At 43.3% G+C, this 26,111-nt stretch overlaps 1 protein-coding gene across 3 annotated transcripts in view; it reads right to left on the bottom strand.

Annotated features, from left to right (window-relative positions):
- The window catches only part of KHDRBS3 (KH RNA binding domain containing, signal transduction associated 3), a 185,986-nt gene that overhangs the window by 18,792 nt on the left and 141,083 nt on the right, over positions 1–26,111 (bottom strand). For all 3 annotated transcript variants that reach the window (XM_044244904.1, XM_044244903.1, XM_044244905.1), the window contains exon 7: positions 25,939–26,021. In XM_044244904.1, coding sequence (XP_044100839.1) covers positions 25,939–26,021 — 83 coding nt within the window. The remainder of the gene's footprint in view (positions 1–25,938; positions 26,022–26,111) is intronic.

The following is a 26,111-nucleotide window of genomic DNA, read 5'->3' on the forward strand; positions in this document are numbered from 1 at the left end:
CTGGGATCCTCACGCAACCATTAAGAATTTTTATAGATACAGCACAACAGATTAAAAGTCATACTTAAAATGAAATTCTGGGACTACTCTCATTTTCCCATTATGACAGATAACTGAAAGATCGAAAATTCCTTCAGGGTAAGTGACTAAAAAATGTCCAATATGCTCTCAGTAAGAGCCCTACTTCTTGAATAGTCCTTTCATAATATTTAATAATATTTTCCAGGGAAGATGCTGAATAAATACATTTCAAACTCAGTTGCACAGGTCAGATGGGAGAAGTCTAGTCATTTGCTCACTGCTCTGCTACATTTGGACCTTCCAAATGTGCTTGGTCACTCCAGCTCCTCCTGGGGCTACTCTCTGAACTGAACCACTGCCCTCTGAGATGGGAGAGGTCAAAGCATGACTTTATTCCCATCTTCTGTGTTCTGCTAAGTGTGTTGCAGATCTAAATGCAAGGCTATTCATCTTCTGCCCCTCTTCCCCTGAGGACTACAATTTTGGACAATGTAGCTTTGATATGGGAGGGAGGCAAGGGCCAGCTGCTCTTCCTAGACACACTTGGGGTTCACAGTATCCCATTGTGGGACAGGCACCCAGTGGCGATATGTCTGCCCTCAGGGAGCTTATGGTGTGAGGACAATGCACTGAATGGGAAGGCTGTACAAGGCTTACCCTCACTTAGAGAACTTGCTTCATCCCTCTCTTGCTGGTGTATCCATCTCTAACTGAGCGCTCTCCTAGAACATTAATACAATCTGCATCTCCAAAATTGGAGGGGGAGATGAATCACGAGAGACTGTGGATTCTGAGAAACAAACTGAGGGTTTGGGAGGGGCGGGGAGTTGGGGGATGGGTGAGCCTGGTGGTAGGTATTAAGGAGGGCACGTATTGCGTGGACCACTGGGTGTGGTGCATAAACAATGAATCTGAGAACACTGAAAAAATAAAACAAATAAAGTAAGGGCTATGGACTCCCAGGAGCCCCTGCCATCCTACAGGGGGCCCACCAAGTCAAACTATTCTTGTGAAAACAAGCGAACACTGTTCATCTTTTCACTGTGCTCATATTTCAAGCAATGTGGTGGGTAAAATTTTCAGTGCTTTGGCAAGAACAAAGGCAATGGCATCAAACTATACTAACAGTTAAATTAAGAAAAGTACTATCATTTACAAAATATCTTATAAAACAGTAAGAACTGCTAATCTTAATAAATCTCAACTGTTAAGTCCATGCCTTTTCATGATTTTGCGTGATGACATGAAAGTGTGCTTACAGGAGCTCTGCTGCTGGGTGTAGGACAGGCGGAGTTCAGGCTCTGCTCACAGCACCCCTTTCTACTTGCAGGACTGAAGCACACCAGACCATGGCTATGCAGACTTACAGATGTGGCTGGTGTGTTCTCAAAAGTGAATGAAGTGAGCTTGTCGCTTCAAGAAAAAAATGACAGTATTTGTTACCAATGATAAAATTCAAGCTTGCAGGTATGAACTACAAATCTGAAAAATTATTTACCCCTGTAACCTGAGAGCAAGCCAGTACTTAAAGACTTCTCTATTGAGACTGGTGGTGGTAAAAACGAATATGATTTTTTTGATATTGCACAAGGAAATGTGTCACAGCATTGTGAAAATATGCACAACTCAGTGAACAAGGACTTTTTAAATGACCACGTTTCCAAATCCACCGAGGGTAAATGGACCAAGGTATTTTAACGTAACTGAGTATGAAAAGTTTATGGACATGGTTTCAGAACCCATATTAAAGCTAACCTTTAAGAAATTAGCACCTGCCAAATTTTGGTGGACTATCAAAGCCTAGCCACAGTTATGCGGAACGCTGTCAAAATGCTTTTATCTTTTCCAGCCAGGTATTTGTTGTCCCAACTACTTCAACCAAAACAACGTATAACATCAAACTGAATACAGAGGCAGATGTAAGAATCTAGTTAGCTTCTGTTAAGCCAGACATTAAAGAGATGTGCAAAATATAAATCAACGCCACAATTCTTACTAATCTTTGTCTTAGAAAATAGTGATTTTCCATAAAAATAGATTATTTAATGTTAACATGCAATGGGTTGACTCCTGTTATATATTTCACGATTAATAACTATTTTTTATTTTATTTTTTTTAAAGATTTTATTTATTTATCTGACAGAGAGAGATCACAAGTAGGCAGAGAGGCAGGCAGAGAGAGAGAGGAGGAAGCAGGCTCCCCACTAAGCAGAGAGCCTGATGCGGGGCTCAATCCCAGGACCCTGAGATCATGACCTGAGCTGAAGGCAGAGGCTTTAGCCCACTGAGCCACCCAGATGCCCCTAATAACTATTTTTAAATGTTTCTGTTTTAGTTTCAAATATGGTAGATGTTCGCAGATAAAGCCATACATGCCAAACCACAGTGACTCTAATTTTTGAGAGTATAAAGTATAAAGGAGTCTTGAGGTACAGGATGCTTGCTGAAAGGAAGTGTGAGGAAGGTAGAGTGCCTATTACATACTTGCCTGAAGGATGATTCTTTTATCTGGAAAAACGTCTCACCGTCCATGTAATGATGGGGAGGAAGGGCTCACTCAAAGAGCTAGTCTGGTGGACAGAGCTCAATGTCACAACTGCCTGGCCCCAGATCTTACACACACCAGGACTGAAAATCTAGATTTTATGGGGTAGATAGGCAAAAAGAGTCAAAGGAAACTTGGACTTCTTATAAGCAAGGCAGATGTGTAGATCCTCCAGACCCGTCAGGCACAGTTTTAACATGAGGGTAGTTTCAATCCCCTCACTGGTACATGTCACTTTCTAGTGTCTAAAATGTAAGGAAACAAATATACACTGAGGTTTGAAATAAATAACTCTCTTTAGGACTAAAAATTACAGACATGTGCCAATAATTGGAATATTTAAATATTCCACTTAAATGGCCAGGTATTATTTATAGTTTAATCAGGGAATCCCTCTTTCTCTGAGAGGAAGCTTCAGTAATTCTATTAGCACAAAATTTTAAGGTCTGACTTTCGGAATTCTCAACCTTTCAGAGTTGACATCATTAACCTGTCAGATATTCCATTGCTCGGAAGAAGACCCATCACAAGACTGACAGGGGAGGGAAAACAAAGGCAAATTTAAAAAATGATGTCGCCAGATGTCTGGGTAGCTCAATCGGTTAAGCCTTGGAATCTTGGTTTCAATTCAGGTCATGATCTCAGGGTCATGAAATCGAGCCCTGTCTCGGGCTCCACGCTCCGCACAGAGTCTGCTTCACTCCCTCTCCCTCTCCTCCTGCCCCGATTTGCAAGTGTGTGTGCTCTCTCTGTAATAAATAAATAAATCTTTAAAAATAATTTTACTATGTTTTTTAAGCTCAGAAATAAGATTTGGTAAAAAGAGTAAGTGGAAAATGGGGCTTAAAACAATATGGGGAATTCGTTCAGCTCCCTAATCAATTAAGAGTTAACATAAATTTCAGTTTACAACGGAATCCTATTTTAAAAATGGGTTGATACCAAATACATACCCCATGAACATATTTTAAGAATTGTAATTGAAATTTTTTCTCCTTTGTTTTCAGAAACAAAATAGGATTTTAAAGATTTACTTATTTGAGAGCAAGCCAGCAAGCAGGGGGAGGAGCAGGGGGGAGGGAAGGAGAGAGAGAGACTCACAGACACCCCACCGAGCGTGTAGCCCTACGGGATTCTCAACCCCCCCCCCTCCCGCCACCTCCCCCGTCCTCCAGATCATGACCTGAGCCAAAACCAAGAGTCAGACGCTCAACGGCCTGAGACACCCAGGAGTCCCTCAGGGATGAAATAGGCTTTTAAAAGGACGGGTGAGAAAACAGAGCTTTTTCTTCTTTATTAATACTAATAACTTAAAACAAAATAAACGAAACTGGTTATATTTAAATATGTGTTAGCCCTCTAATTTTGTAAAACTGAGACTATTACCATCTGAATTTTACTGGGACACTAACAGCAGCTCACGATTCTGTAAGAAGAAAACCCTCACCCGACTCAGCCAAGTCTCCTCACGGCTGAGGCCCGCCCCGCGGCCAGCGCGCAGGCGCACACAGCCCAGCACGCGGCCTGCGACTTCCGGCCCTGGGGTCCCGCCTCCCGCCTCCCGCCGCGGTGCCTCCCTTTACTGAAGCCGATGCTGCGAGCCACGCGCTTGAGGCCGGCATTCCTCCGTTCGGTCACGGACTCCATTACACAAAGTCCCCACCTTCATACAGCTTATGTTATGATGCGAGGGCAGACAATAAGCAGTTTGTAGGTACACACAGTGAGAAGAAGAACCAGCAGACCTGCCTGGCCGGCCGAGAGCTGCTCCGTCACAGCCCACCCGAGAGCGGCCGTCAGGGTGTTCTGCGAGCAGGTCCGGAAGGCGAGGACGGAGGCGCAGCCCGCGCCTGAGGGGGCAGGGCCCCAGCAGCGGCCGGCGGCTGTAGGAGGTGGGCACGTTCTTGGGCCTCGCAGGGCCGGAAGGGCAGAGCGGCTGGCACCGAGCGCCTGGGCGGGGAGGGGGTCTCGGACCGTGGGAAGAAGGCGGAGCTCCCAGCCCTACAAGCCGCGGATGAGGAGGGAAGTTACTGGGACATCCCACTAACCAGCTCGGGCAGGGGTGATGGGGGGGCGGGCCTGGCACCCGCCAGGTTGGAGGAGCCTCTCTGACTTCTGGGACGGGGAAGCCAGCGTCGGGAGACACGGCTGCAGGCACCGCAGACATAAAGCTGGCGTCCCCGCCACACACGCGGCCTTACAACCCGGGGAGGAGGACAGCCCTGGGGGCCTGCACGCAAAGGCAGGGGCCGCAGACTTGGGATTGCGAAGGTTCCCTGGGTTTTGAGGCCTGTCCTCGCATTCGGAAGTGGTGTCACCTTGGGCAGGCAGCCTGTTGACTTTGAGCGGCTACAAGTGTCTGAAAACAAAAGGTGCTCAATAAGAACAGTGCCGGAAGGAATGAGGGAGTGTCTGGCTCACCGCTGCTGCTCAGGAGGGGACCGAGGAGCAGCTGGGGCTCTGGGGAGAGGGTGTAACGATGAGTAATAATTAAGTGAGCTCCTGTCCACAAAACACTTGTCACGGGCTTGCCACGTCGTCGGAACAAAATAAACGGTGACTATTATTCTTAACCCTATTGTCCTAAGCACATCTGCAAAGCCTCATTTCAGATGTAACAATTACTCTGTCAAATAAAAAGATTTTAAATGTTAACACAGGTTCGCCACATAATCAGAGACTGAGTTCGCCGTTTACCGCTGATGTTCCACTTCTCCACTGTGAAATGCTTGGGAATTCGCCCCCACTACAAAGTGCAGGAACTTAGAGGTCCTTTGCTGAATCAAAGGGAAGAAATCGACCTTGAGAGACCACGTGGCCCATCCCCTGCCTTCAGGCTAAACTGTCTTAACCGTCTGAGAGCAATGATTCTCTCTCCACTTTCCAAGACTTCCAGAAATGAAGCCCGAGTAACCTGCCACAGTAACACACTTGAGCAGCCCTGCCAGAAAGTACTTGTTTCATGTTTAACCTTAATCTCTCGTGAGACACTCAGAACCCTTTTTCTTTCCTTCTGTTCTCCACAGAGGTGGAAAGTACCACCTTCTGTGTAAGACAGCTCAGGAAGACAGATCTGCACAGACGGAACGGCCAGGAAGCCTGTGCCCTCCAAGTGCCTGGCAAGCCTGATTTACGGAGGACCTACTTCAACAACATGTACCAGCCGATGCTCACCTTTGGGGGCCGGACCTGTGACGATTAAACGTAAGAGTAAGAGCACACAACACTTGCCAAATGCCTACTGTGAGCCAAGATGGTGCTAGGTACTCCCCACGAAGGGTCTTTCATCTTTAGAACAAATTTACAATTGGGTATTATCTCTGTTTTAAAAGTTTAGGTTAAAAACTAGTAACATTTTTCCACTCTTAAAGAAGAGACTCTTACTTGTTACACTATCTCTTGAGAAAGATGGTCTTAGTAGAAGTTAATGAGATTCAGGTATCTTCACTGAACATTGTTCAGCAGATACTTATGGAACAGCAGCTATGTCCCAGACACTGGAGATGCATCAGTGAAAAAGATTTGGTCTTTGGGTATTTTTGTTTGTTTTTTAAGCTCTTATTTATTTATTTGTTTACTTACTTATGTTTGTTTGTCTATTTTTATTTGAGAGAGAGAGTGTGAGTGAACGAGAGAGAGGAGCAGGAAGAAGGGCAGAAGGAGAAGGAGAAGCGGCTCCCCACTGAGCAGGGAGCCCAATGCAGGGCTCAATCCCATGACCCCGGGATCATGACCTGATCCAAAGGCAGAGGCTTAACCGACGGAACCACCCAAAATTTGGTTTTTGTGCTAAAACTCGCTTGGTTTGGTGTGCAAATCAGACAGTGTTAAGTGGGCAAAGGGAATAAGGTGACAAATGAGACACCCAGAGCTCTAAAGGAACTCAGAGGCAGGGTGTCTGAATCAGTCTTGGGGGATACGAGCGAGCTTCCTGGAGGAGGAAAGGTCTAAGCTGACTCCAGAGGGAGGAGCCAGGCAAGGAGAAGAAAGGCGTTCCAAGCAGAACCACAACATTCACAAAGTAGCCAGTCAGAGACAAGAAGTGACTTCTCTAAAGTCAGGTGTCTACGGTGCCATGGAGTCAGGGGTAAGTCTAGTTACCGTCACCTCCCAGACTGATTCTTTCCACACCACTAACCTTGCACTACTGTCTAAGAACTGTCTCACCGTATACTCGAAAAAATAGGAAATACGTTTGGGTCCTTTTTTTTTTTAAAGCCATGTAATTCTGGGAGACCAAGAGACGATGGGAATTACCTATCCCAGAGAGCCAAAAGCAAAAGCCAGAGAGCTCTGGGGTGCCGAACATGTCCTCCTGGTTGTAGGGGTGCACACACAGGTAAGCAGTCACAGAAGCACACACTTCAGGCAGGTGTGAATTTATGTGCTTTGCTGTATATACATTATATATAATGTTATTAATTATATTAATATTAATTAATGTTAAAAACAAGAAAGTCTTAGAGAACATATAATTTATATGCTAAAAAGTAAGGTCATTTGTTGTCTGTTTAGCACAATTTTCCTTTCTTTCTTACCAAAAGACTCCTTATAAGATGGGGGTATGGTGCTAGTGATAAGGCATCAGTCCCCAAAACTTCCTTTCTTAGATACTTTTGCAGGCGACACAGAAGCAAACGCACGGACTGAAACTTCTGGGAAGTTTCCTAACAGAAGGCTGACCCGGCCAGGAGGTATGGCCTTCTCCTCTTCCTCCTCCTCCTTTCTGCCCAAGCCCCACTGTGATGGTTGACACGTCAACAGCCACATGGAGACTGGGAGGAGCCTCAGGACACAGGGTGGAGAGAAAGGAAAGAAGGGGCCTGGCACTTAGTAACTATAAAGATGTGTCCCAGAAACCTGCAGTTGCTTACATTCTTACATGAGAGAAAAGAAAACTCTCATTTGTTTCAGTTTATGGGTAATTCAGAGCTCATCTTAGTCCTAAAAGACAGAGCACTACATTCTGAAATAAGGGATGTTGAGTATCTCTTTTTCTAATGCAGAAACATCCAACTATGCTTTCTTATTTGAACATCAAACTCCTCTGTTGTGCTACTTCTTCCTATCAAAACCCTGCTTAAAAGGTTGCAGATGGTTCTCCATAACTTAAAAACAAACAAACAAAAAAACCTATGAATTTTGATTAGATTCCAGGAAAAAGGGAAGAGTAAAAAGGAAAGAATTTGTTTACAGGAGTATCTTTAGTTCACATTGTGCCTTTCTTCTTCCTCCAACAGCCCTGAGCCATGCCTGCAAGCCAGTCTCAGTGATGCTGTGTGCCTGTTTCCCAGCCCCACACACTGATGCTGGTGGTACGATGTCCATGCACGGCTAACGTAACTCTCCTTAGAGACTCTACTTTCATTTTTTTTTTTTTTTTAAGAATTTTAACATTTTTTAGATTTCTTTTCAGCATAACAGAATTCATTGTTTTTGCACCACTCCCAGTGCTCCATGCAATACGTGCCCTCCTTAATACCCACACCACCTGGTTTCCCCAACCTCCCACCCCCCCGCCCCTTCAAGACCCTCATTTTTTAAAAAAGATTTTATTTATTTATTTGACAGGGATCACAAGTAGGCAGAAAGGCAGGCAGAGAGAGAAGAGGAAGCACGCTTCGCGCAGAGCAGAGAGCTCGATGCGGGGCTTATCCTGATATCATGATGAGCAGAAAGCAGAGGCTGTAAGCTACTGAGCCACCCAGTCGCCATGTCATACTTTCATTTTTTAAGCAGGTTTCTTTTCTTACTGTCATCGTTTTGGAAGACAGCCTAGAATTAACAGTTATGAACCAGGCTTTGGAGTTGAACAAAGGTATTATCAGAAGCCAGGCTCCAGCATTTACTGTGTATATAAACTGAGGCAAAGTTGATCCAATTTTCTCACCTGGAGACAGGTTTTAAAATTAAATCTTTCAGGGGCATCTGGGTGCCTCAGTTGGTTAAGGGTCTGCCTTTGGCTCAAGTCATGATCTCAGAGTCCTGGGATCGAGCCCCACTCTGACTCCCTGCTCATCAGTGAGTCTGCTACCTCCTCTTCCTCCCCCCGTTTGTGCTCTCTCTCTCAAATAAATAAAATCTTAAAAAACAAAACAAAACAAAAAGCTAAATCTTTCATAAGATTGCTGTCAAGTTCATATAAAATAATGTGGTGCATATATACCTCAAGGACAGTCATTATTAGTATTATTAAAGCAGAGGTTCTTCCTAAACAAGTATTATTTTTCTCAGAGTTCTTATTTCGATGTTACATCATTTATTTCTGCTTAGAAAGAGAGGACCTCACCTTCAGTGATACAAATCTAACGACAACAACAAAAAAAACCCAACAGCTAATGGTTTCCTTCTGTTTGCACAGTACTCCACAATTTCATAACCTTATTTAAGTTTCCAGAGGTAAGTACTGTTTTGTCCACTCACTTTATCAATTAAATACAAGGTTTCATGAGGCTTACTGCTGGGCTGGCTCCATTCACACAACAGAAGACAGAGCAGGGTTCAGTTAGACCCGCCTTTGACTCACGCTTCGGTATTTGTACCACAGCTGTCAACTGCAACAATGAATTCATCTCACAGAAACACTAACATTTAGAATGAAGATTTCTTATGAAAAAAAAAAAAAAAAACACAAGGAAACAGATCTGTTTTTTATAACATTTTTCTGGCAAAAGAGGATATAAAAATTGTTATCAATTATGTATATCGGCACAAGACCTCCCAAGAAATTCTAATGCGAATTCTCTGTATGAAGCATCAAGACTGTGGATTAGAATGTGATGGAATATAACTGTCAAGACAGATGGGAGTTTTGGGGGGGAGCCCGTGAAGGCAAAGGGTCAGAGATGGGTCCCCAAGTGACAACGAGGTTGGGAAGGTTGCAGAGAAGTTATTTCAGAAGCATGAAATATGTACCTACAAGTTTAAAAAATATAAGAAGGTATTTTGGACAGAGAACAAAATGGGGGTTGGGTTGATGAGCCTATTTACTTGTATCTGTGAAGACCCATGTCCAACTACATTGTGTGCCAAGGCACATAATCTCTCCGTACTGGTTCCTTTGGCTCTTTCCATCGCATTCAAAATGGTCTATCAACATTTTATGAGCAATTTGCAGTATTTCATGGAATCGTTTGTTAATGGGAGTGTTCATGGGATCTTGAATTTGTTTTTGTAGCCAGTGCTTCCATCTGCTCTATGGAGGTATCTTCTGGAAGAGATTTCTGACACATTCAATAGTGGGATATCAAAGTGATTTTGTGTTACTTTTAAAGAAATATGATTGTGATCAGCAATATCTATGCACGTGAAATATTATGTGAGTATGGAAGGAACCTCATTTGACTTTTTGTGGGATTTTCAGCATCCTTGTGAGACAATGTAGGACTAGCAAATGGTTCTCAGTCTTTCTGGAGAAGCTGGTAGACACTAACTTGCATCAATGTGCATATCAAATCATTCAGTCTCACTCTTCAAATATGTAGAATTAAGATAATTTTCAGCTATTCCACCCATAACAATTGTTTTTAAATTCAAATCCAACATTAAGAAGTTCAAATCATATACCTACTCTGTTTTTAAATTACTGATGTGAAGTTAAATTCTCTACCTTCCCATTTTAGTCAATAAACATTTACTGAGCATTTTCTGTTTTAGGTGCTGTGCTAGGCACTTGGGGGGGGGATGGTATGATGGTGAAAAAACTTCAAGCAGACAGACACTGATCAGAGAAATTAGTTCAACATAACATTGTAGTTATGAAGGAAAATTGCTTAATATCATGAGAAAATATAATCACAGCACACTTGAAAAAAAATCATTCAGCTGCAGCACAGAGAAATGACAGGAAAGTGGTTATAAGTGGATGTGGGACAAACAGCACAGAGGCTACTAGTATTCTAGAAGCAAACAAGATGATGCGGGCTTGGACCAGCATGGTGGTGGTGGGCATGAAGCACAACTTGGTCTAAAAGAATCAAAAAACCATGTCATATTCTTGAGCCTGGTATTCGGGTCCACCACAAATTAGCCTCTACTGATCTTTCTCTGGACACTTTCTGCACCCTCCTGAGGCACTTGAGGCCTAAGCCTCGCTGAGGACAACTTATTATCAGCACACACCAAGTCAGTGCCCTTCACCGAACTGTTCACTGGCTTGCTCCCTTCTCCCCTTTCTGGATTGCCAGATGCCCGGTAAAATGACCATCTCTGGTCAGCAGCAGTTAAGTAGATGACGACTAAACACCAGCTCAGACTGGGAGCTTTGTAGCAAGTACTTTTTACAAGTTTTCTTAGTTTCATCCATGTTACTGCAACTGCCATGATTCTGTTCCTTTTCACTGCTGAGCAGCGTTTCACGGTCTGAAGACATCACGGCTTATCCCTTTGTGGAATGGCATCTGGGCTGTTTCCAGATTCTGGCTCTCAGAAATAAAGTCACTTTCAACACTGTTAAGTAAAGCTTTTTCTCAGTATATATTCTTATTTCTCTGGGTAAAATTATTAGGAGTAGAATTACTGCTATATAGGATACATATATGTTCAACATTTTTAAAGAAACTGCCAAACTTCTCATCGTCTTGCTGCTCTATTCATGTACGAGGTTTTTAGTTGCCCAATAACCTTGTCAACATTTGATGTTGTTAATTTTTATTTTAGCCATTCGAGTGCAAGTATAGGATATCTCACCGAGGTTTTGATCTGTATTTGCACTTCCTCCATGACCTATGACTCCGACCACTTTTGCATATTCTTCATGGCTGTTTGAATATCTACTTCTGTAAAATTTCTGCTCTAGGTTTTCTTATAAAAATTGGGTTATGGGGGCACCTGGGTGGCTCAGTGGGTTAAAGCCTCTGCCTTCGGCTCAGGTCATGATCTCAGGGTCCTGGGATCGAGCCCCGCATCGGGCTCTCTGCTCGGCGGGGAGCCTGCTTCCTCCTCTCTCTCTGCCTGCCTCTCTGCCTACTTGTGATCTCTGTCCAATAAATAAATAAAATCTTTAGAAGAAAATTGGGTTATGTTTTTCTTGATGAGTTGTATAGTTTCTTTATATCGTATAGATAAAAGTCCTTTGTCAGATGTATGTGTTGCAAAGTTATTTTCCCTGAGACTGTGGCTTATTTATTTTCTAATGATGTCCTCTGGTTAGAAGATGTTTGAAATTTTGATAAAGTCAATTTCTAAATCTTTTCTGGATTTCTATTGTTTCAATATTTTCTTCTACAAACTTTATAAATTTAACCTGAAATCTCTATAACCATCTCAAATTAACATCTGTAAATGTATGAGGGGATGTGTGTGTGTGAAATAAAAGCTATCCCCACCTACACAAATATCTGTCACAGCATTACTTACAGAAAACATAATTCTTTACCCACTGAATTGCTTTGGTGCCCTCGAAAGCAATTACGTGCGGGTCCACTCCTGGATATCCACTGGCCTGTTACCCCTTCCACAGCACCACCCTGGCTTCACTACTGGGGTTTTATACACCGGAAAAGTCAGTATTCCAGACTTGTTCTTCATTATTGACTACTTTGGCTCTTCTAGGTCCTCTGAATTTCATGTATTTTAGAACCATCCTATCATTTTGTACCAAAAAGAAACAAACAAAACCCCAAAACAAACAAAAAACAAACCAAACCAAACAAACAAAAAAAAACCGTAGGAGTTTAGATTGGAATTCTACTGAATTTACAGAAAATTACAGGGAGAATCAGTGTCTTTATCAATATTGAGTCTTCCAATGCAAAAACATGTAGTATGTATTGCTATTTAGTTTGGCCTTTGTTACTTTTTTTTTTTTTTTTTAAGATTTTATTTATTTGACAGACAGAGATCACAAGTAGGCAGAGAGGCAGGCAGAGAGAGAGGAGGAAGCAGGCTCCCCGCCGAGCAGAGAGCCCAATGCGGGGCTCGATCCCAGGACCCTGAGATCATGACCTGAGCCGAAGGCAGAGGCTTAACATACTGAGCCACTCAGGTGCCCCTGGCCTTTGTTACTTTTGATAAGCAACATTTTAGTAATGGTTGTCAGTATAGAGATCTTGCACATTTTTGTTATAATTATCCTTAAGAATTCTCACACATCACTGGTAGAAATTTAAAATGATAGGATCACTTTGAAGAACCAGTCAGGCAGTTTCTTAAAAGGTCAAACATAAAATTACCACTTGAGTCAGCAATTCCACTCCTAAATATCTACTCATGGGAAATGAAAACACAAGCTCACAGACTTGCACGTAAATGTTCATAGTAGCGTCACTCATAAGCGCTAAGAAGTGAAAAACAACGGTATCAGTCACCTAGTAAAAGTATAAACAAAATGCAGTGTATCTATAAATGGAATACCATTTGGTAATAAAACAGGAATAAAATACCAATAAATGCTGTGATGGGGATGGACCTCAGAAACATAACGCTAAGTGAAAAATACCAATATAAAAGATCATATATTTTGATTACATCTAAATGAAATGCTCAGAGAAGCAAATCTATAAAAACAAAAATGAGATGAATGGTGGGCTGGGGCTAGGAAAGGGATTAATTGCAACAGAGATGAGGGAATTTATTGCAGTGATGAAAAAGAAAAAAGAAAAAAAATGTTCCCAAATGGGATTATGGTGACAATCACACAACTTTGTAAATTTACTAAAAGTAGTAAGTTTTTAACTTAAATGGTGAATTTTACAGCATGTAAAAATATGTCAATAAGGCTGTTTAAAAATGATCCCTAAGTATTTTATGTTTTTGACGCTACTGCACACGGTGTCCCTCGGGGGTTGCCTTCCACTTGTCAACTGCTGTGGAAGTCGAGTCTGTGGAAATACAGGACTTGTATACCGGCTGCATTACAACGGACAAATGGACTGAACAGACTGAGTAGTTTTTTAGTGGGTCCCTTAGGATTTTCAACTACCTGATCATGTTATCAGTGAATAAGAACAGTTTCCTTCTTCCTTTTCAATCTGGATGCCTACTGTTCCTTTTCACTCACCTTCCTGCCCAGATCAGGCCTCTCAGCACAACACTGAGTTCAAGTGGAGAGTGGGCAAATCTGCTTTGTCCCCATCTTAGCAGGAAAGCATGGAATATTTCAGTAAAGAATGATGTTAGCTTGATGTGTGTGTGTGTGTGTGTGTGTGTGTGTGTGTGTTCTCTTGCAGATGTCTTCTATCAAGTTGGGGAAAACATTCCCATTATTTTCAGTTTGCTCAGACCTCTATTTGTTATTAATCATCAGTTTATGTTACATTTTGTCAAATATTTTTCCTGCATTTATGGAAACCATCACATGATTCTTCTCCATTAGTTAATGTGGAGAATTATGATTTACTTTTATGTATTATATAAATACCGCATTGCTGAGAGAAACTCTGATCATGATAAAGTCACCGATTTTTGATCTGCTAACATATTTTGGTGAATGAATTTGTGGCTATGATCATGAGGGATAATCTCCCCATCTTAAGATCCTCAATCACATCCGCAAAGTCCCCTCTGCCATCCAACGGAACATAACTCCAGGTCCTGCGGTGAGGTTGTGGGTGTTTTTGGGAGCCATTATCTACAAGCCAAGGCCGTCACGGGCCAAGACAACAGTCTCCTTATCTTCATGGTTTTAAGTCTGCAAGCTCCGTCAATCATACTGAGACTCATAGACAGGAAGAATTATTACAATATATTCTTGGACACTTAAAACATTTTGTTCCAAATTATTAAAAAATATCTTATTCCAAAGGGAAATTTGAAGCTTCCTATTAAAAACTTAGAATTACAGACTCAAAGGGAAGACCACAGACGTTAAGGACGTTAAGGCCAGAAGACATGAGACAGACCCCATCAGGGGTCTTCTGCACAGACCCCTGCTCCCACAGATGGCCCCTCGGGCGAACACTGTTACCTCCTTCAAGTCTTCCACCATCTCCTCCATGGAGCTGAGCACGACTGCCATATTTAAACATGAGTAGCACTAGAATTTAAGCTTTACAAGGGCATGATCCTTTCCTTTTTTGTTCACGGATACTTATCAAGCACCTGGGACAGTTCTAGGAAACAGCGGGTACTCGTGTTGTTCCCTGAATGAATGAATGGGAGCCGTTACAGAAATTCCAACACTGTTTTTCTTTGGGAAACAAACATTTACTTAGCAACTATTTGGTAGACACTGAGAAAAGTGTAATTTTCTCACCTCATTATGTAATGCTTACTAGTCAAAAAGGACATTTCTCAATGTTGGCTGCCCACTGAAATTATCTGTAGTTTAAGAACTTTCAGATAGCTATGCTACATCAAAATCCAGATTAAAAACAAGCAGCAGCAGATTGGTTTGGGCACCTGCTTGTTTTTTTTTAAATTCTATATCAGTGACCCTCGTATACAGCCAGAGTGTGGACAATGCATTTTCACCAGAGACTTTCAATGCATCAGACTTTTTAACCATGTTTCCAGCAAAGGAACTTTTAAAACAAATACAGACTTCTTAAATGTTATCCATTTAACTGAAAACCACAGAGAGATCACTTCTCTGACCAGTAGTGTCCAAGGTATGGGGAACAAAAAGACAAATAAAAGGGTCCTTGCTACTGAGAGCCTCTCTGTATAAAAAGGAGACAGAGTCTCAGTAGTCTAGTAGGTACTACTGGAAAATGGAGTCGAGGAGAGTGTTTTGAAAACAGAGAAGATTAGCTCAGTGCTTAACAGCACACGGGAGGAAGGGGCTTGGGGGAAGCTCGCTGGATGGCAAAACCCCTCATTCAAGGAACTGCCGCTCCACTGCAAGCAGTTTGGCAAGGAAGAAAAGGCAAAGAAAAACAAATCCTCCTGTTTGTGCTTTCTTAGAAAAGTCTAAAAAAAAATGCACATAATGTTTATAGAAAAATATGGACTCTGAAAAACAATCTGAGGGTTTTGAAGGGGCGGGGGGTGGGAGGTTGGGGAGCCAGGTGGTGGGTACTAGAGAGGGCACGGATTGCATGGAGCACTGGGTGTGGTGCAAAAACAATGAATACTGTTATGCTGAAAATAAATAAATAAATAAATAAATGAAAAAGAAAAATATAACCACAAAAGGTATGTGTGAAGAAATAATTGAAGGAGCCACAAAGGAATTAAATTTACTGTCCTACTTCATGTTTTGACATCTACTTCATGAGTAATCGAGCAAATTGCCCACAATTCAATGTAAGATTAGAGCATCTGGGGTTGACGACATGAGGCTATAGACAAAAATCAGGGCCAAATCGAGAGAGGCCTGGCTCCCATAAAGGCTCCTACTGGACAGGATGGTCCCCTCCCTATCCTTTAGTCCATCCTCTTTAAAAATTAATTGCTAGCATTCACAAAATTACTATATTGGTAAGATTACAAACTGCCAAGACTGAACACCACGCCCCCTTCAGAAATCTCCTTGTTTTTCTATTTGCCATACACGCTTTTCCTCTCTCTGTAGTCACATTTTCCTTGATCATAAACTTCAAATAATCCAAGGGGTAATCGCTCTCCTGGAGAAGCACAAGCAGACTCTACTGGAGATGTACAACATATGGTATGCAACTGTACTGTCTTCCCAAATTCAGAAATTCTGAATCTCAGACTCTTAGCCCCAAGGATTTTAGATAATTACAGTAATGATAGCATGTACAGTGTGCCAGAGCTGTTCAAAGAGCTTTCTATCTATTAACTCACTTAACTCTGTAACAACCCTACGAGGAGCTTACTGTTACCATCACCCATGGTTTCCAGATGCGGAACCTGAAGGGCACGTTCCGTACTGGGACCTCAGCCACAGTGCTGGTCAGTGCCGAGCCCGGGTTCAAATCCAGGAGACTGGCCCTCCGCCCTCACTGACCAAGCCCTGACTCAGCCTTTCTTAAGGCACTGTTTGACCTGTTACTTTGGCTGAGGTGATATGGATAGGTTTCCTTCCCATATCTAAAATGTCATATCTCTTTCCCTGAACTTTGCCAAAACTGTTGGTTCTTTTTAAAGAGCTTTTAAACGTACTTACTTACACTGTCGGCTACTCACTGTACAGTAAGCTCAGGCATGTACTGTGCAAATGCTGAGTCAAGGGTTACAAACACTTCTGAGGTTCCTGATGGACACTTGCAAATTACTTCCCAAAACGAACATATCCCTTCACGATGACAAACAGAAGGGGGAAATACAATTATACCACGTCTGAATTATTTCAGCCGCTAAAGTCGTGAGTCCAATAAATGAGGTTTGACTAGATTTTGAGAAATTCAAGCACCCTGACGTTCGCTATTATAAATCATTCTTCACAAGTAACTTCAAGCTTTGACCTCAAGTCTGTGCTTCCAAACATGTTATGATTCTGAACAATCTAAATTAAATGAAGACTTCAATACCTTTCTACTTCACAAATGAGGAATCAAAATGGCAAGTATAATTTTATTCAGATTATTTATTTGTTAGGATTTTACTGACAGGAGTCTTCCTCAGAAAAAGACTGCAGAAGTTTCTAGACACAGAGACTATACTCCTAACAGGCGCATGGAGAGGAGTAGAGCAGAGCGCTCAGACCGTCGGGGCTCACACAGGAGCTCCAGCACTTAACTTCCGCGTCCTATAAGGCCTGTGCCTCAATTTCCGCATCTATAAAGTGGGGTAATAGCAGCAGCCTACTGCACAAGGCTGTACGGGGCTCAGTCTGTGACGTGAGCGGGCTGACTGAGCTGCTCTTTATGTCACATCGGCCATTCCATATAATCTGTCTTCTAAGTCAGATACTGTCGTCATTTCACAGAAGAGGAAAGACTGGAGCAAAACCATGCAACTAAGGAAGCGACAGGGCTGGGGTTCAAACCCAGGTGTTTCTGGTTTTACAGCCCACAGTCTTTTAAACTAAATCACATCACAATGTAACTAAATCTATAGGATTTGTCAGGAAAATTCTTCTGAACACATTTTAAGGATGTGTGAGACATGAGGAAAGGAGACATGGGTAGAGTCAGAGCAGATCACTTTCTCTAACAGACCTTAATACTTTGTAGTGAAGGTTTAAGATCGGGGTTTGAAAAGCAACACCCCGACTTTCGGGCACCCTGTCGCATAGTCCACGTTTCGGCAGTGCCCCTCCTCCCCTGCGCGCTCCACGGCATCTGTCGCTGCTCTGAACGGCTGATCATAAGCACCGCTTTAGTCTTCTCAACGCCATTAAGCAGATGGCAGCGCTAAATCCGAATGATGTAGTACATCTCCCCGGTGGACTGTGTTTTCACATGCTGCCATTATTCTGCAATTCCTCAGTGATAAATCTCATGAGTTCTCAAGAACACGAAAGACTGAACTGACAGTGGACTGATTTACTACCACTAGCCTGCGTCTGCCCTGTCCTGTGTTCCCGTGGACTCGTCTGCTTTGCGCATGAAGATTCCACACGGCTGGCACGGGAGGTGGGTACTCTCCAAGTGGAGAGGAACAGGTTTGTTCACTTGTTGCCTCCAAGGAGAGCAGAAGAACAGGGGCTTGGGCTCTCAGAGAGCTGGGTATGAGGCCTGACTTGTCAGCTGCATGACTTCAGTCAGGCTCACGTTCTCTGAGCATCCGCTTCCTTCCTGATGAACTTACAGATTTGTTCTATCCCCAAATATCCCTATTTTGGGGATAGAACAAAATGGCAAGCATCAGAGCCTCTGACAGGGTAATGAACGCTTCCCCAGTACTCAAGTGATACTTGACTTCTTCAAAGTGTGCTCGCTTAATAAGTCTGGAAACTTTTCCTTTATTTTTTACTAATTTAATTCTAAGGAATTTCCTGCTGAAGCTATAAAACATCTTGGCTTGCTCTCAATATAGTCAAGGTACTGAGTTTAGTAACTCCAAGGGAGGCCCGATCATGGCCCTGTTCACTGATCGCCCCTCCCACCCCAGCAGTGGCATACCCCAGGGGGCCAGTCCCCAGAAAACAAACCCAGTGCAGTGTTGGTCACATTGCAGTCCCTCCTGGACGGCTGTCAGGACTTCTGTCACCCATGTGCACCACTCATCCTACCAGTGACTGAACAGTAGTCTCTGTATCGACTCTGATTTCACCTCTGTGTATCAGAACTGAATTGTAGTAATATTCATAGAATCGTGTGCTTGACATGCTAAGTATATTTTCCCAATAATTTTAAAATCTATCATGAGAACTGTAAAAAGAGGGCTACCTGTGTGCCATCTGAAATAGTGTTGTGAAACATCAGTGGTACGTGAACTACTCTTGGAAAAACACTCCTATAATAGAAAGAAATGGGCTGAAATCAAGAGTCACCAAGTGAGTAACTTATTAAATCTTTCTCTGGGTCTGTGTTCCCAAGAATAAGCCGGGGGTGATCATTTGCACCTGATAAACAGGTTAAACTTCACACTAGAGGAGACAGACTCCACATGCACGTTATCTCTCGGAGCGTGACCCGTACTCTGCAGGGCTGGTCAGCGCGCAGTGATGGTCCTCAGAGCAATTCTCAATCCTGCCAACACTTTAGCCTGTCCTGTCCTTCCCTCTTCCCTTCTAGGTGCTGGCTTCCCCTTCTCACGATAGTTCCCCTCCTTTCTTACTACAGAGTGCTTGGCTGAGAATTAAGGAATTTATGGGTTTACGGTATAATCTGGGCCAGTATCTCTGCTTTTCGCCAACGTCCATACAACACAGGAGGGACGTACTTGTTCATCGACTGCTCCCACTGCCTAGTCTGCGCTCAGGGGCATCGTAGGTAGCCGTGCAGCGAGCAGAAGGCGACCCAGGGGAGGCGGCCGGGTGAGAGCACACTTGACAGAAATCTGACCAGGCGGAGTGAACAAACCCTGATCCACACCAAACCATTACTGCCTTTAAAAAAAGTCCTCGATATGCAAACAAGACACCACACCCACGGCGATTATCTTCTGAAAAACAGTTTCACTGATGTTGAAGTGGTTACAATTTAAGCTAAACAATAGGAGCTTATTTCCAAAGTGAAAATCCCAAATCCTTCTCCGACCTCCACGGTCGGCTCTTGAGAAGGCGTTGCTGGACGTGCAGTCCCTCCGGCCGCCAAGAGCAGCGACAGCAACTGGGCCCCGGGCATATGGCGACATTAATTTTTGTCTCACTGCTTTCCTTGGAATTGGTATTTGAAATCAAACCCAGAGTGCGCACAGCTTCTGGCAGCTTCCGTCGCCCTGCCTATCCGGATAGAGGGCGTAGCTGCTGTTTTACAAAGACAAGTCAATACGATTCTACATTTTGAAAAAATTTTCTTAGCTGGATAATGGTTCTTGGCATTAGACACAAACCCAGGCTCCTCCAGCACTTCTCAGCTGTATATTCTTGGGAAAGTTGCTAAACACTGCTCTCCTCAACTTCTGTGTGCGGGGCACTCACCACGTGCGGCCCCTGTGAAAATCGGAGATACTGACGGTGAAGAACATAAATGCTCAGTGCTAGCCTCAAGAGAGCCTCCAAAACAGGCAGCTATTATTCCAAATTCTTTCTTTCAGAAATTTTAAGTGCTTTCACAGAGATTTTGGAGGATGGAATGAAATCTGTACGTGAAAGTACAGTCAAACCACAAAGCTCTTGGGAAACTGGAATGTCCTATTAAACTCCTCCAGAAACTCACGATTCTTACCACACAGTCATCCACTAATACTTTTCTGAAACCTTTTTGTTCTACTTTCTTTATGATCACAATAGGAATCAAATATTCTTTTGGGAATTTATAATTACTAGGTACACAATCGAAGATACCTTGATATTTTTAATAAATGTGATGACTTGATTTACAAATTTATAGCAAGATGATTATTACAGTAAAGCTCTTAACATATTCTCTCCTCACACTGTTGTTACCTTCTTGTGTGTAAGGAGGCTGCTGTCTACTCTCTCAGCAACTTCCGGAATCTGATAGTGTTATTAACTATGGTCATCGTGTTTTACACCACAATTATTTTAGGATATATAAAACATTCAATAAAAAATGAATTCTGTTTAGTTTAGAATGAGATGGATATATTTACAAGTGATTTCTCAGAGTCAAAATTAGGACTTTTGTGAAGTCTCGAGTCATGTGAGGGGAGGGGCAGGTGTCTGAGGGCCGAGGCCGTCCATCACCAGCTCTCATGTACCATTGCTGCTCAGGAGGGGTGTCTAAAGAAGTCCATCATGACCATTTTTGAGCCAATGTATATTAGAACAATTCCAGTATTATAAGAATAGTTCATATTTCTCTTCGCAGTAATTGTGTGGACAGCTTGTCACTCATTAAATTTGTGACGTTAGAGAAACAATGCCTAGTTTTACACTACTGTATTAGCACGATCAAGGTCATTAGAAAAATCAGTAGGGAAATATAGCTGAACTATGCTGAATTTTCTATCACTCTGCAGGGATTCTCGTTTGTACTCTAATTTTAATACAAGGTATTTGAAAATTGGGAGAAAATAATTCCTAGTTTGTAAAACCTCCTGAGAGAAACTGTTGTTTCTACAGCAAAATGGTGTCATAAAATGATTACAGCTTATGAAGTTTAAACGTCATTAGTGAGAGGGACCCTTCTGCACAGCAGGCAAAAATACCCAGTGGCCACCCATATGAGTCTTCTGTCTTGCTCTATTTTCTTTTCAAGTGGGTTCTAGCTGCTCAGTTCTAGCTAATGCCAGTTTATGTTAAATACGGATACTGACCATCCAAGGGGAGGCAGCCCTCCAAAAGGTCTCCTCTCTCTTCTCATTTTCCCCATGAATCATTGATTCACACGATCCTTCCAGATGTTCTAGTACCTTGCCTATGTGAAATGAGATGCTGAAAAATTTAGAACTGGGAAAGGAGGGCAGCAACCAGGATTTACTCAGCGCAATGTGCTAACTGCCTTACACTGTGCCCTAACTGCCGTACACAGATTACCTCATTAATTCTCTCACAGAAAAGACACTGTGGATGAAATGATTTCTCCCTACCCCCAACAATTCCCACAGACTGTAGGCTTTCCTGTCTCATTCAGCTTGCAGGCTGACCATCTACAGAAGAAACAGAGCTATACTTTCTACAAGCTGACACTTAGGTCAAGTAACTTGCCCAAAGCCACAGAGCTAGCAAATACTGTAGTGGGGTCTAAATAAGGGTCAGCCAGACTCTAACCACTATGGCCCAGATCTCCAGAAGTTTTTGGTAACACATCTGTTATCAGAAAGAAAACCACTTTTGATCTTATAACTGTAACTTTTTGTGTAACATGTGCACTAGAGTATTAAACGGTTATATTTACACATAACACGAAACATCAAAATAGAAATTTTGAAAGTATGAATACGAGTTGACCCTCCCTAATTCTCTTTCTGCACTTGGTGAGCTGACTTGCTTCTCGGAAGGGTGTGGGCTCTAATCTGGAGATGCTACACTGTGTGCCAGAGAGACAGAGTGAGCACGTCTTTAACTCTGCATTATTTAAGAGAAATCTGTAATTTAAAGTTCTCTAGTAGCCACGTTAGAAAGAAGAGGAAGAGGAAGAGGAAGAAGGAGGAGGAAACAGGTAAAATAAATTTTAGTAATGCATTCATTTTACATTCTTTATTTCATGCTAAGTTTAGGACACTGGTGTATGTCCTACATTTCCATCACACCCCCATCTATATCAGCCACATTTCAAGGTACACTGGCCACATGAGCTAGGGGCCACCGTGGTGGACGTGCAGGCGAACGTCTGCTCATGCTTTCTTCCACACCACGATGTGCCAAAGAACATTTCAGAACAGCTCTGTCATCTCAAAGCAGATCAGGTGAAGAATTCTGAGTCATACTGTACCTTACAACTACAGCAAGAAGGGGCTTTCAAATTCTGATTGAGAGAATTACTGAAGTACGAAATTAATTTTACAGATCCTGAAGAGTCAGATCCAAGGAACCGCATACTACAGGTCATCGGGTGTTTCCCAGTGTCGCCTGTTAGTGAACATTAAGGCTGTGTGCTCCCTGAGAGCAGTGGCACTGAATGCTATTTGCTGAAAGGATCGAATGTAAAACTGGAAAAATAAGATCCTTCATTTCATGAGTCCTGGCGTACAACATTAATATACAGCATAAATGAAATTTTAGGTGTGATTAAGGTAGTCCAATCTGATAGGGAAACACCTCCAGTTCAGATGGAGGCCTGATTCCTATGGGATTCTAAAGCCCCATGAAGTATTCGATTACTGAATACTGTATATGGGAAATACTCATAGGAATTCCCCCTGCTGAAATCTAAGCCATGACAAGGGGAGAATGGAGGCAAGGGGACACAGGACAAAGAGGATGCTGTGGGGCCAGGCTGGGTCTGGACCACAGCTTGGGCTTCGGAGTGTGGGTGAGTCACTTCACCTCTCTGTACCTGTATGCGAGGGGATGACATGAGTTGTATGAGCAATATTTTAGGGCGTGCTGAGAGGGGAGAGAGGACGGACAGGACCAGGCGCAGAGGAAAGGCTCAACAGCTTAAGACAGTGGTCGTGGTGATTTCCTTGTGAATACGCACTATCTGATCCTAGGGAGGCTCTGAAAGTTCACTAATCTAATTCTGACACACAGACTGTGGTGCTTAAAGCACTGTCAACATATGTGCCTGTTATGGGCCGGACCGTGTCCCCCGCCCGAAGCACATGCTGAAGCCCCCAGCCCAGTACCTCCGAATGGCACTGGCATCAGAGACAAGGCCCTCGAAGAGGTGATTCAGTTAAAATGAGGCCCTTTGTGGGTCCTAATCCAATGTGACCAGCACCATCAGAGGAGAAGAAATGTGGACTCACACAGACACATCAGGGATGCATGTGCACAGGGAAGGACCATGCAAGGCCACAGCGAGGAGGTGGCCGTCTGCGAGCTGAAGGAAGCAGCCTCAGGAAACACCAAATCCCCCAACACCCGGACCTTGGGCTTCCAGCCTCTCTAACCATGAGGAAATAAAATTCTGTTGCTTAAGCCGCCCGGAGTGTGGAAATTTGTTACGCTGACTCCTACAGACTCCTACAAACTCCTACAGTGCTTGAAACCATCTTTCCATCCCACCCCACAGTACAGCTGCTTCCGTTGGGTTTATCGGACGGAGCTGTCCCGTGGGGCCTGCGACGCTGCGGGAGGACGCGCGTGGCCGCGGACCCCGGGGGAAAGCCCACTCCTCTGTTGTAAGCTGTGTGATCCCAGGGAAGTCCCCTCGTTCCTGGAAATCACAGTCTCCTTCTCCTATAAAAGGGCTCACGTCTATGTCGCAGGTCATGAGGATTAAATGAATACTCCGATTACCTAACAAAGAATGGCTTCTACATTTGTCAGTGTGGGCGATCCACACACAATTCTCTGTCCTCCTTCAGGTGTGATGAGTTGCAACACTGAAAAGATCACTTCAAAGAAGGCAGACTGGCTGTCAAGCAAGATGTCTCTTTACGTGAGTCTTCCATGACATTGAAAGGCCTTATAACGCACCAGCCTCTTAATTGGTCCCTGCCTCTCGGCTCACCACCTGTCAGTCCAGCCCCTCCGCTGCCACGGAATGACAGTGAATCCAAGTCGAAAAGCACCGTCCCAGCGTGTAACTCTACGGGCTCCCCCCTGCTCGCCGCCGGCAGCGCGGGGCCCCAGCCCCCTGCAGGGAGTCGCGGGCTCCCACCTCATCGCCTCCCGCAGAGCCAGGGCCGCTCCAGATGCCACTTACGCTGCCAAGCCCCGGCCCTGCTATTCCAGCTCTGTGAAATGCCCTTCCCTGCTGGGACCCCAGTGACTCTCCCTCCCACTTCCCCTTTCGCAGTGAAATGTCCTCAGTGTTCTCAAGCAGACATTAGCGCTGTCTACTTCCGGAAATACTGAATTTCCCCTCAGACCTCTCGTAATGACGGTCACATTACACTGCTCTTGAGTGTTTTGTTGTTGTTGTTTCCTTCTAGACTGTGAGCTTTTCAAAGAAACGGTCTCTGTCTCAATAACCTTTGTATTCCAAGCCTCGGGCACAGAGCCCAACACACATGGACATTCGATACATGTGGGTGAAGAAACGACGGAAGCAGTGAATGTCTGTGACCCGCCATATTAATAATGTCACCATCCTCATCGTGACCATTATCACGGCTTAAAGTGGAAAGGCGATGCGGTTTATAAGTCTGGGCTCACATTGTGGATTGGTCAGTGACTCCTCTGAGCCCTCATTTCATCATCTGTAAAACAGATACAGTAACCCCTGCTGTTACCATGCAGATTAAATGAGACATGTGAGAAAAGGCTTACACTCCACCTGGGACTTCTGGCACATTACTCAATCCTTCCTCTCTACGTGGGAACAGGGCCACACGCTTGATACAGTTGCTGGGACACTAACAGGAGGTACCATATGTAAAGTCTTGGTCAGCACCCACCAGTGCCAGTCCCCCAGGCTGTGCCAACCCTCTCAAGGACACGGGTACAGTGCACCAGGCCCCTACTCAAAAAGACCAGTGGAGACTGCAGGTTTGAAGGCTCTTAACCGTTATAAGTTATATGAGAAAAAAAATCTGACATGAGCCAAAAAGAAGAAAGAAATTCCTATCCATGTCAGCCTCAGTGCCAGAGCTCAGGAATAACAGGACCAACCTGTTCAAAGTTGTCCGGCACTATATGACTTCATTGAAACAACCACATAGTCCTTATTTTTTCATGTTTCATAAAGCCAGTATTTTGTATACATGTCAATTTTTGTACTCCACTTAGAATTTTAAACAAAAACCAAAAGGTTTCTAGGCATTTAAGAAAACATTCTGAATAGGAATAAACTGATTTTATATATCAATGAACATCAAGGTATATTATATCACAAGAGGTAACTATAAAGCTCTGTTTTGCCTCGGATAACACTTACTTATTTCTCGGTAAATACCTCTTTAGAAAATGAATTGGAGCTACCTCATTATTCACAAATAGGAATCTGAAGTTGTTAGAAAATAGGATCACTGCTGCTAAGAAACAGAAACGTTATGTGAATGCCAAACAAAACTTCTGGGTCTTTCCACCACAGGCACTGACAATGTAGGATATTTACACATTGCTGATGTGGTTTTAAGCCTTAGGACTTGCACAGCCACAGACTTTGTAGACACTCTTCCTCCTCAGAATATACCGAACACCTAAGTTAAATTTTTAGAGTAAAAAAAATTCCCATTTTTATTTGTCAAGCCTATTGCTTTAGCACTATGATAAATTTGGGAGGAGTAAACATGCTAGTTGGTAGGATAGAGAGTGCTTCTCCAATTAAAACAAACAAGAAACAAAGCAAGCCAAGTCATGGTACCCTTGCTGTCCGATCATCCACCTTTCCCACAATGTACATATGTGGACAGAGAAAAGTGTCTGTTAATGGGCGTCTAATCAGAGATCGACTCTTACCTTTGGGCAGGGGTGCTATAGCTGTTATCATAGGAATCATAACTCTGTTCGTCATAAGCAGTGCCATATCCATCATCATAGTCCTAAAATAAAACAGGAGAAGTATAATAAAAGGTCAGAAAAGTTTCTGGAAAAAAAAACAAACACTCTGCTTTTAGTAACTCTTTATTAAT

This window comes from Neovison vison, chromosome 4 (assembly GCF_020171115.1).
Source record: "Neovison vison isolate M4711 chromosome 4, ASM_NN_V1, whole genome shotgun sequence".
Taxonomy (NCBI): Eukaryota; Metazoa; Chordata; class Mammalia; order Carnivora; family Mustelidae; genus Neogale; species Neogale vison.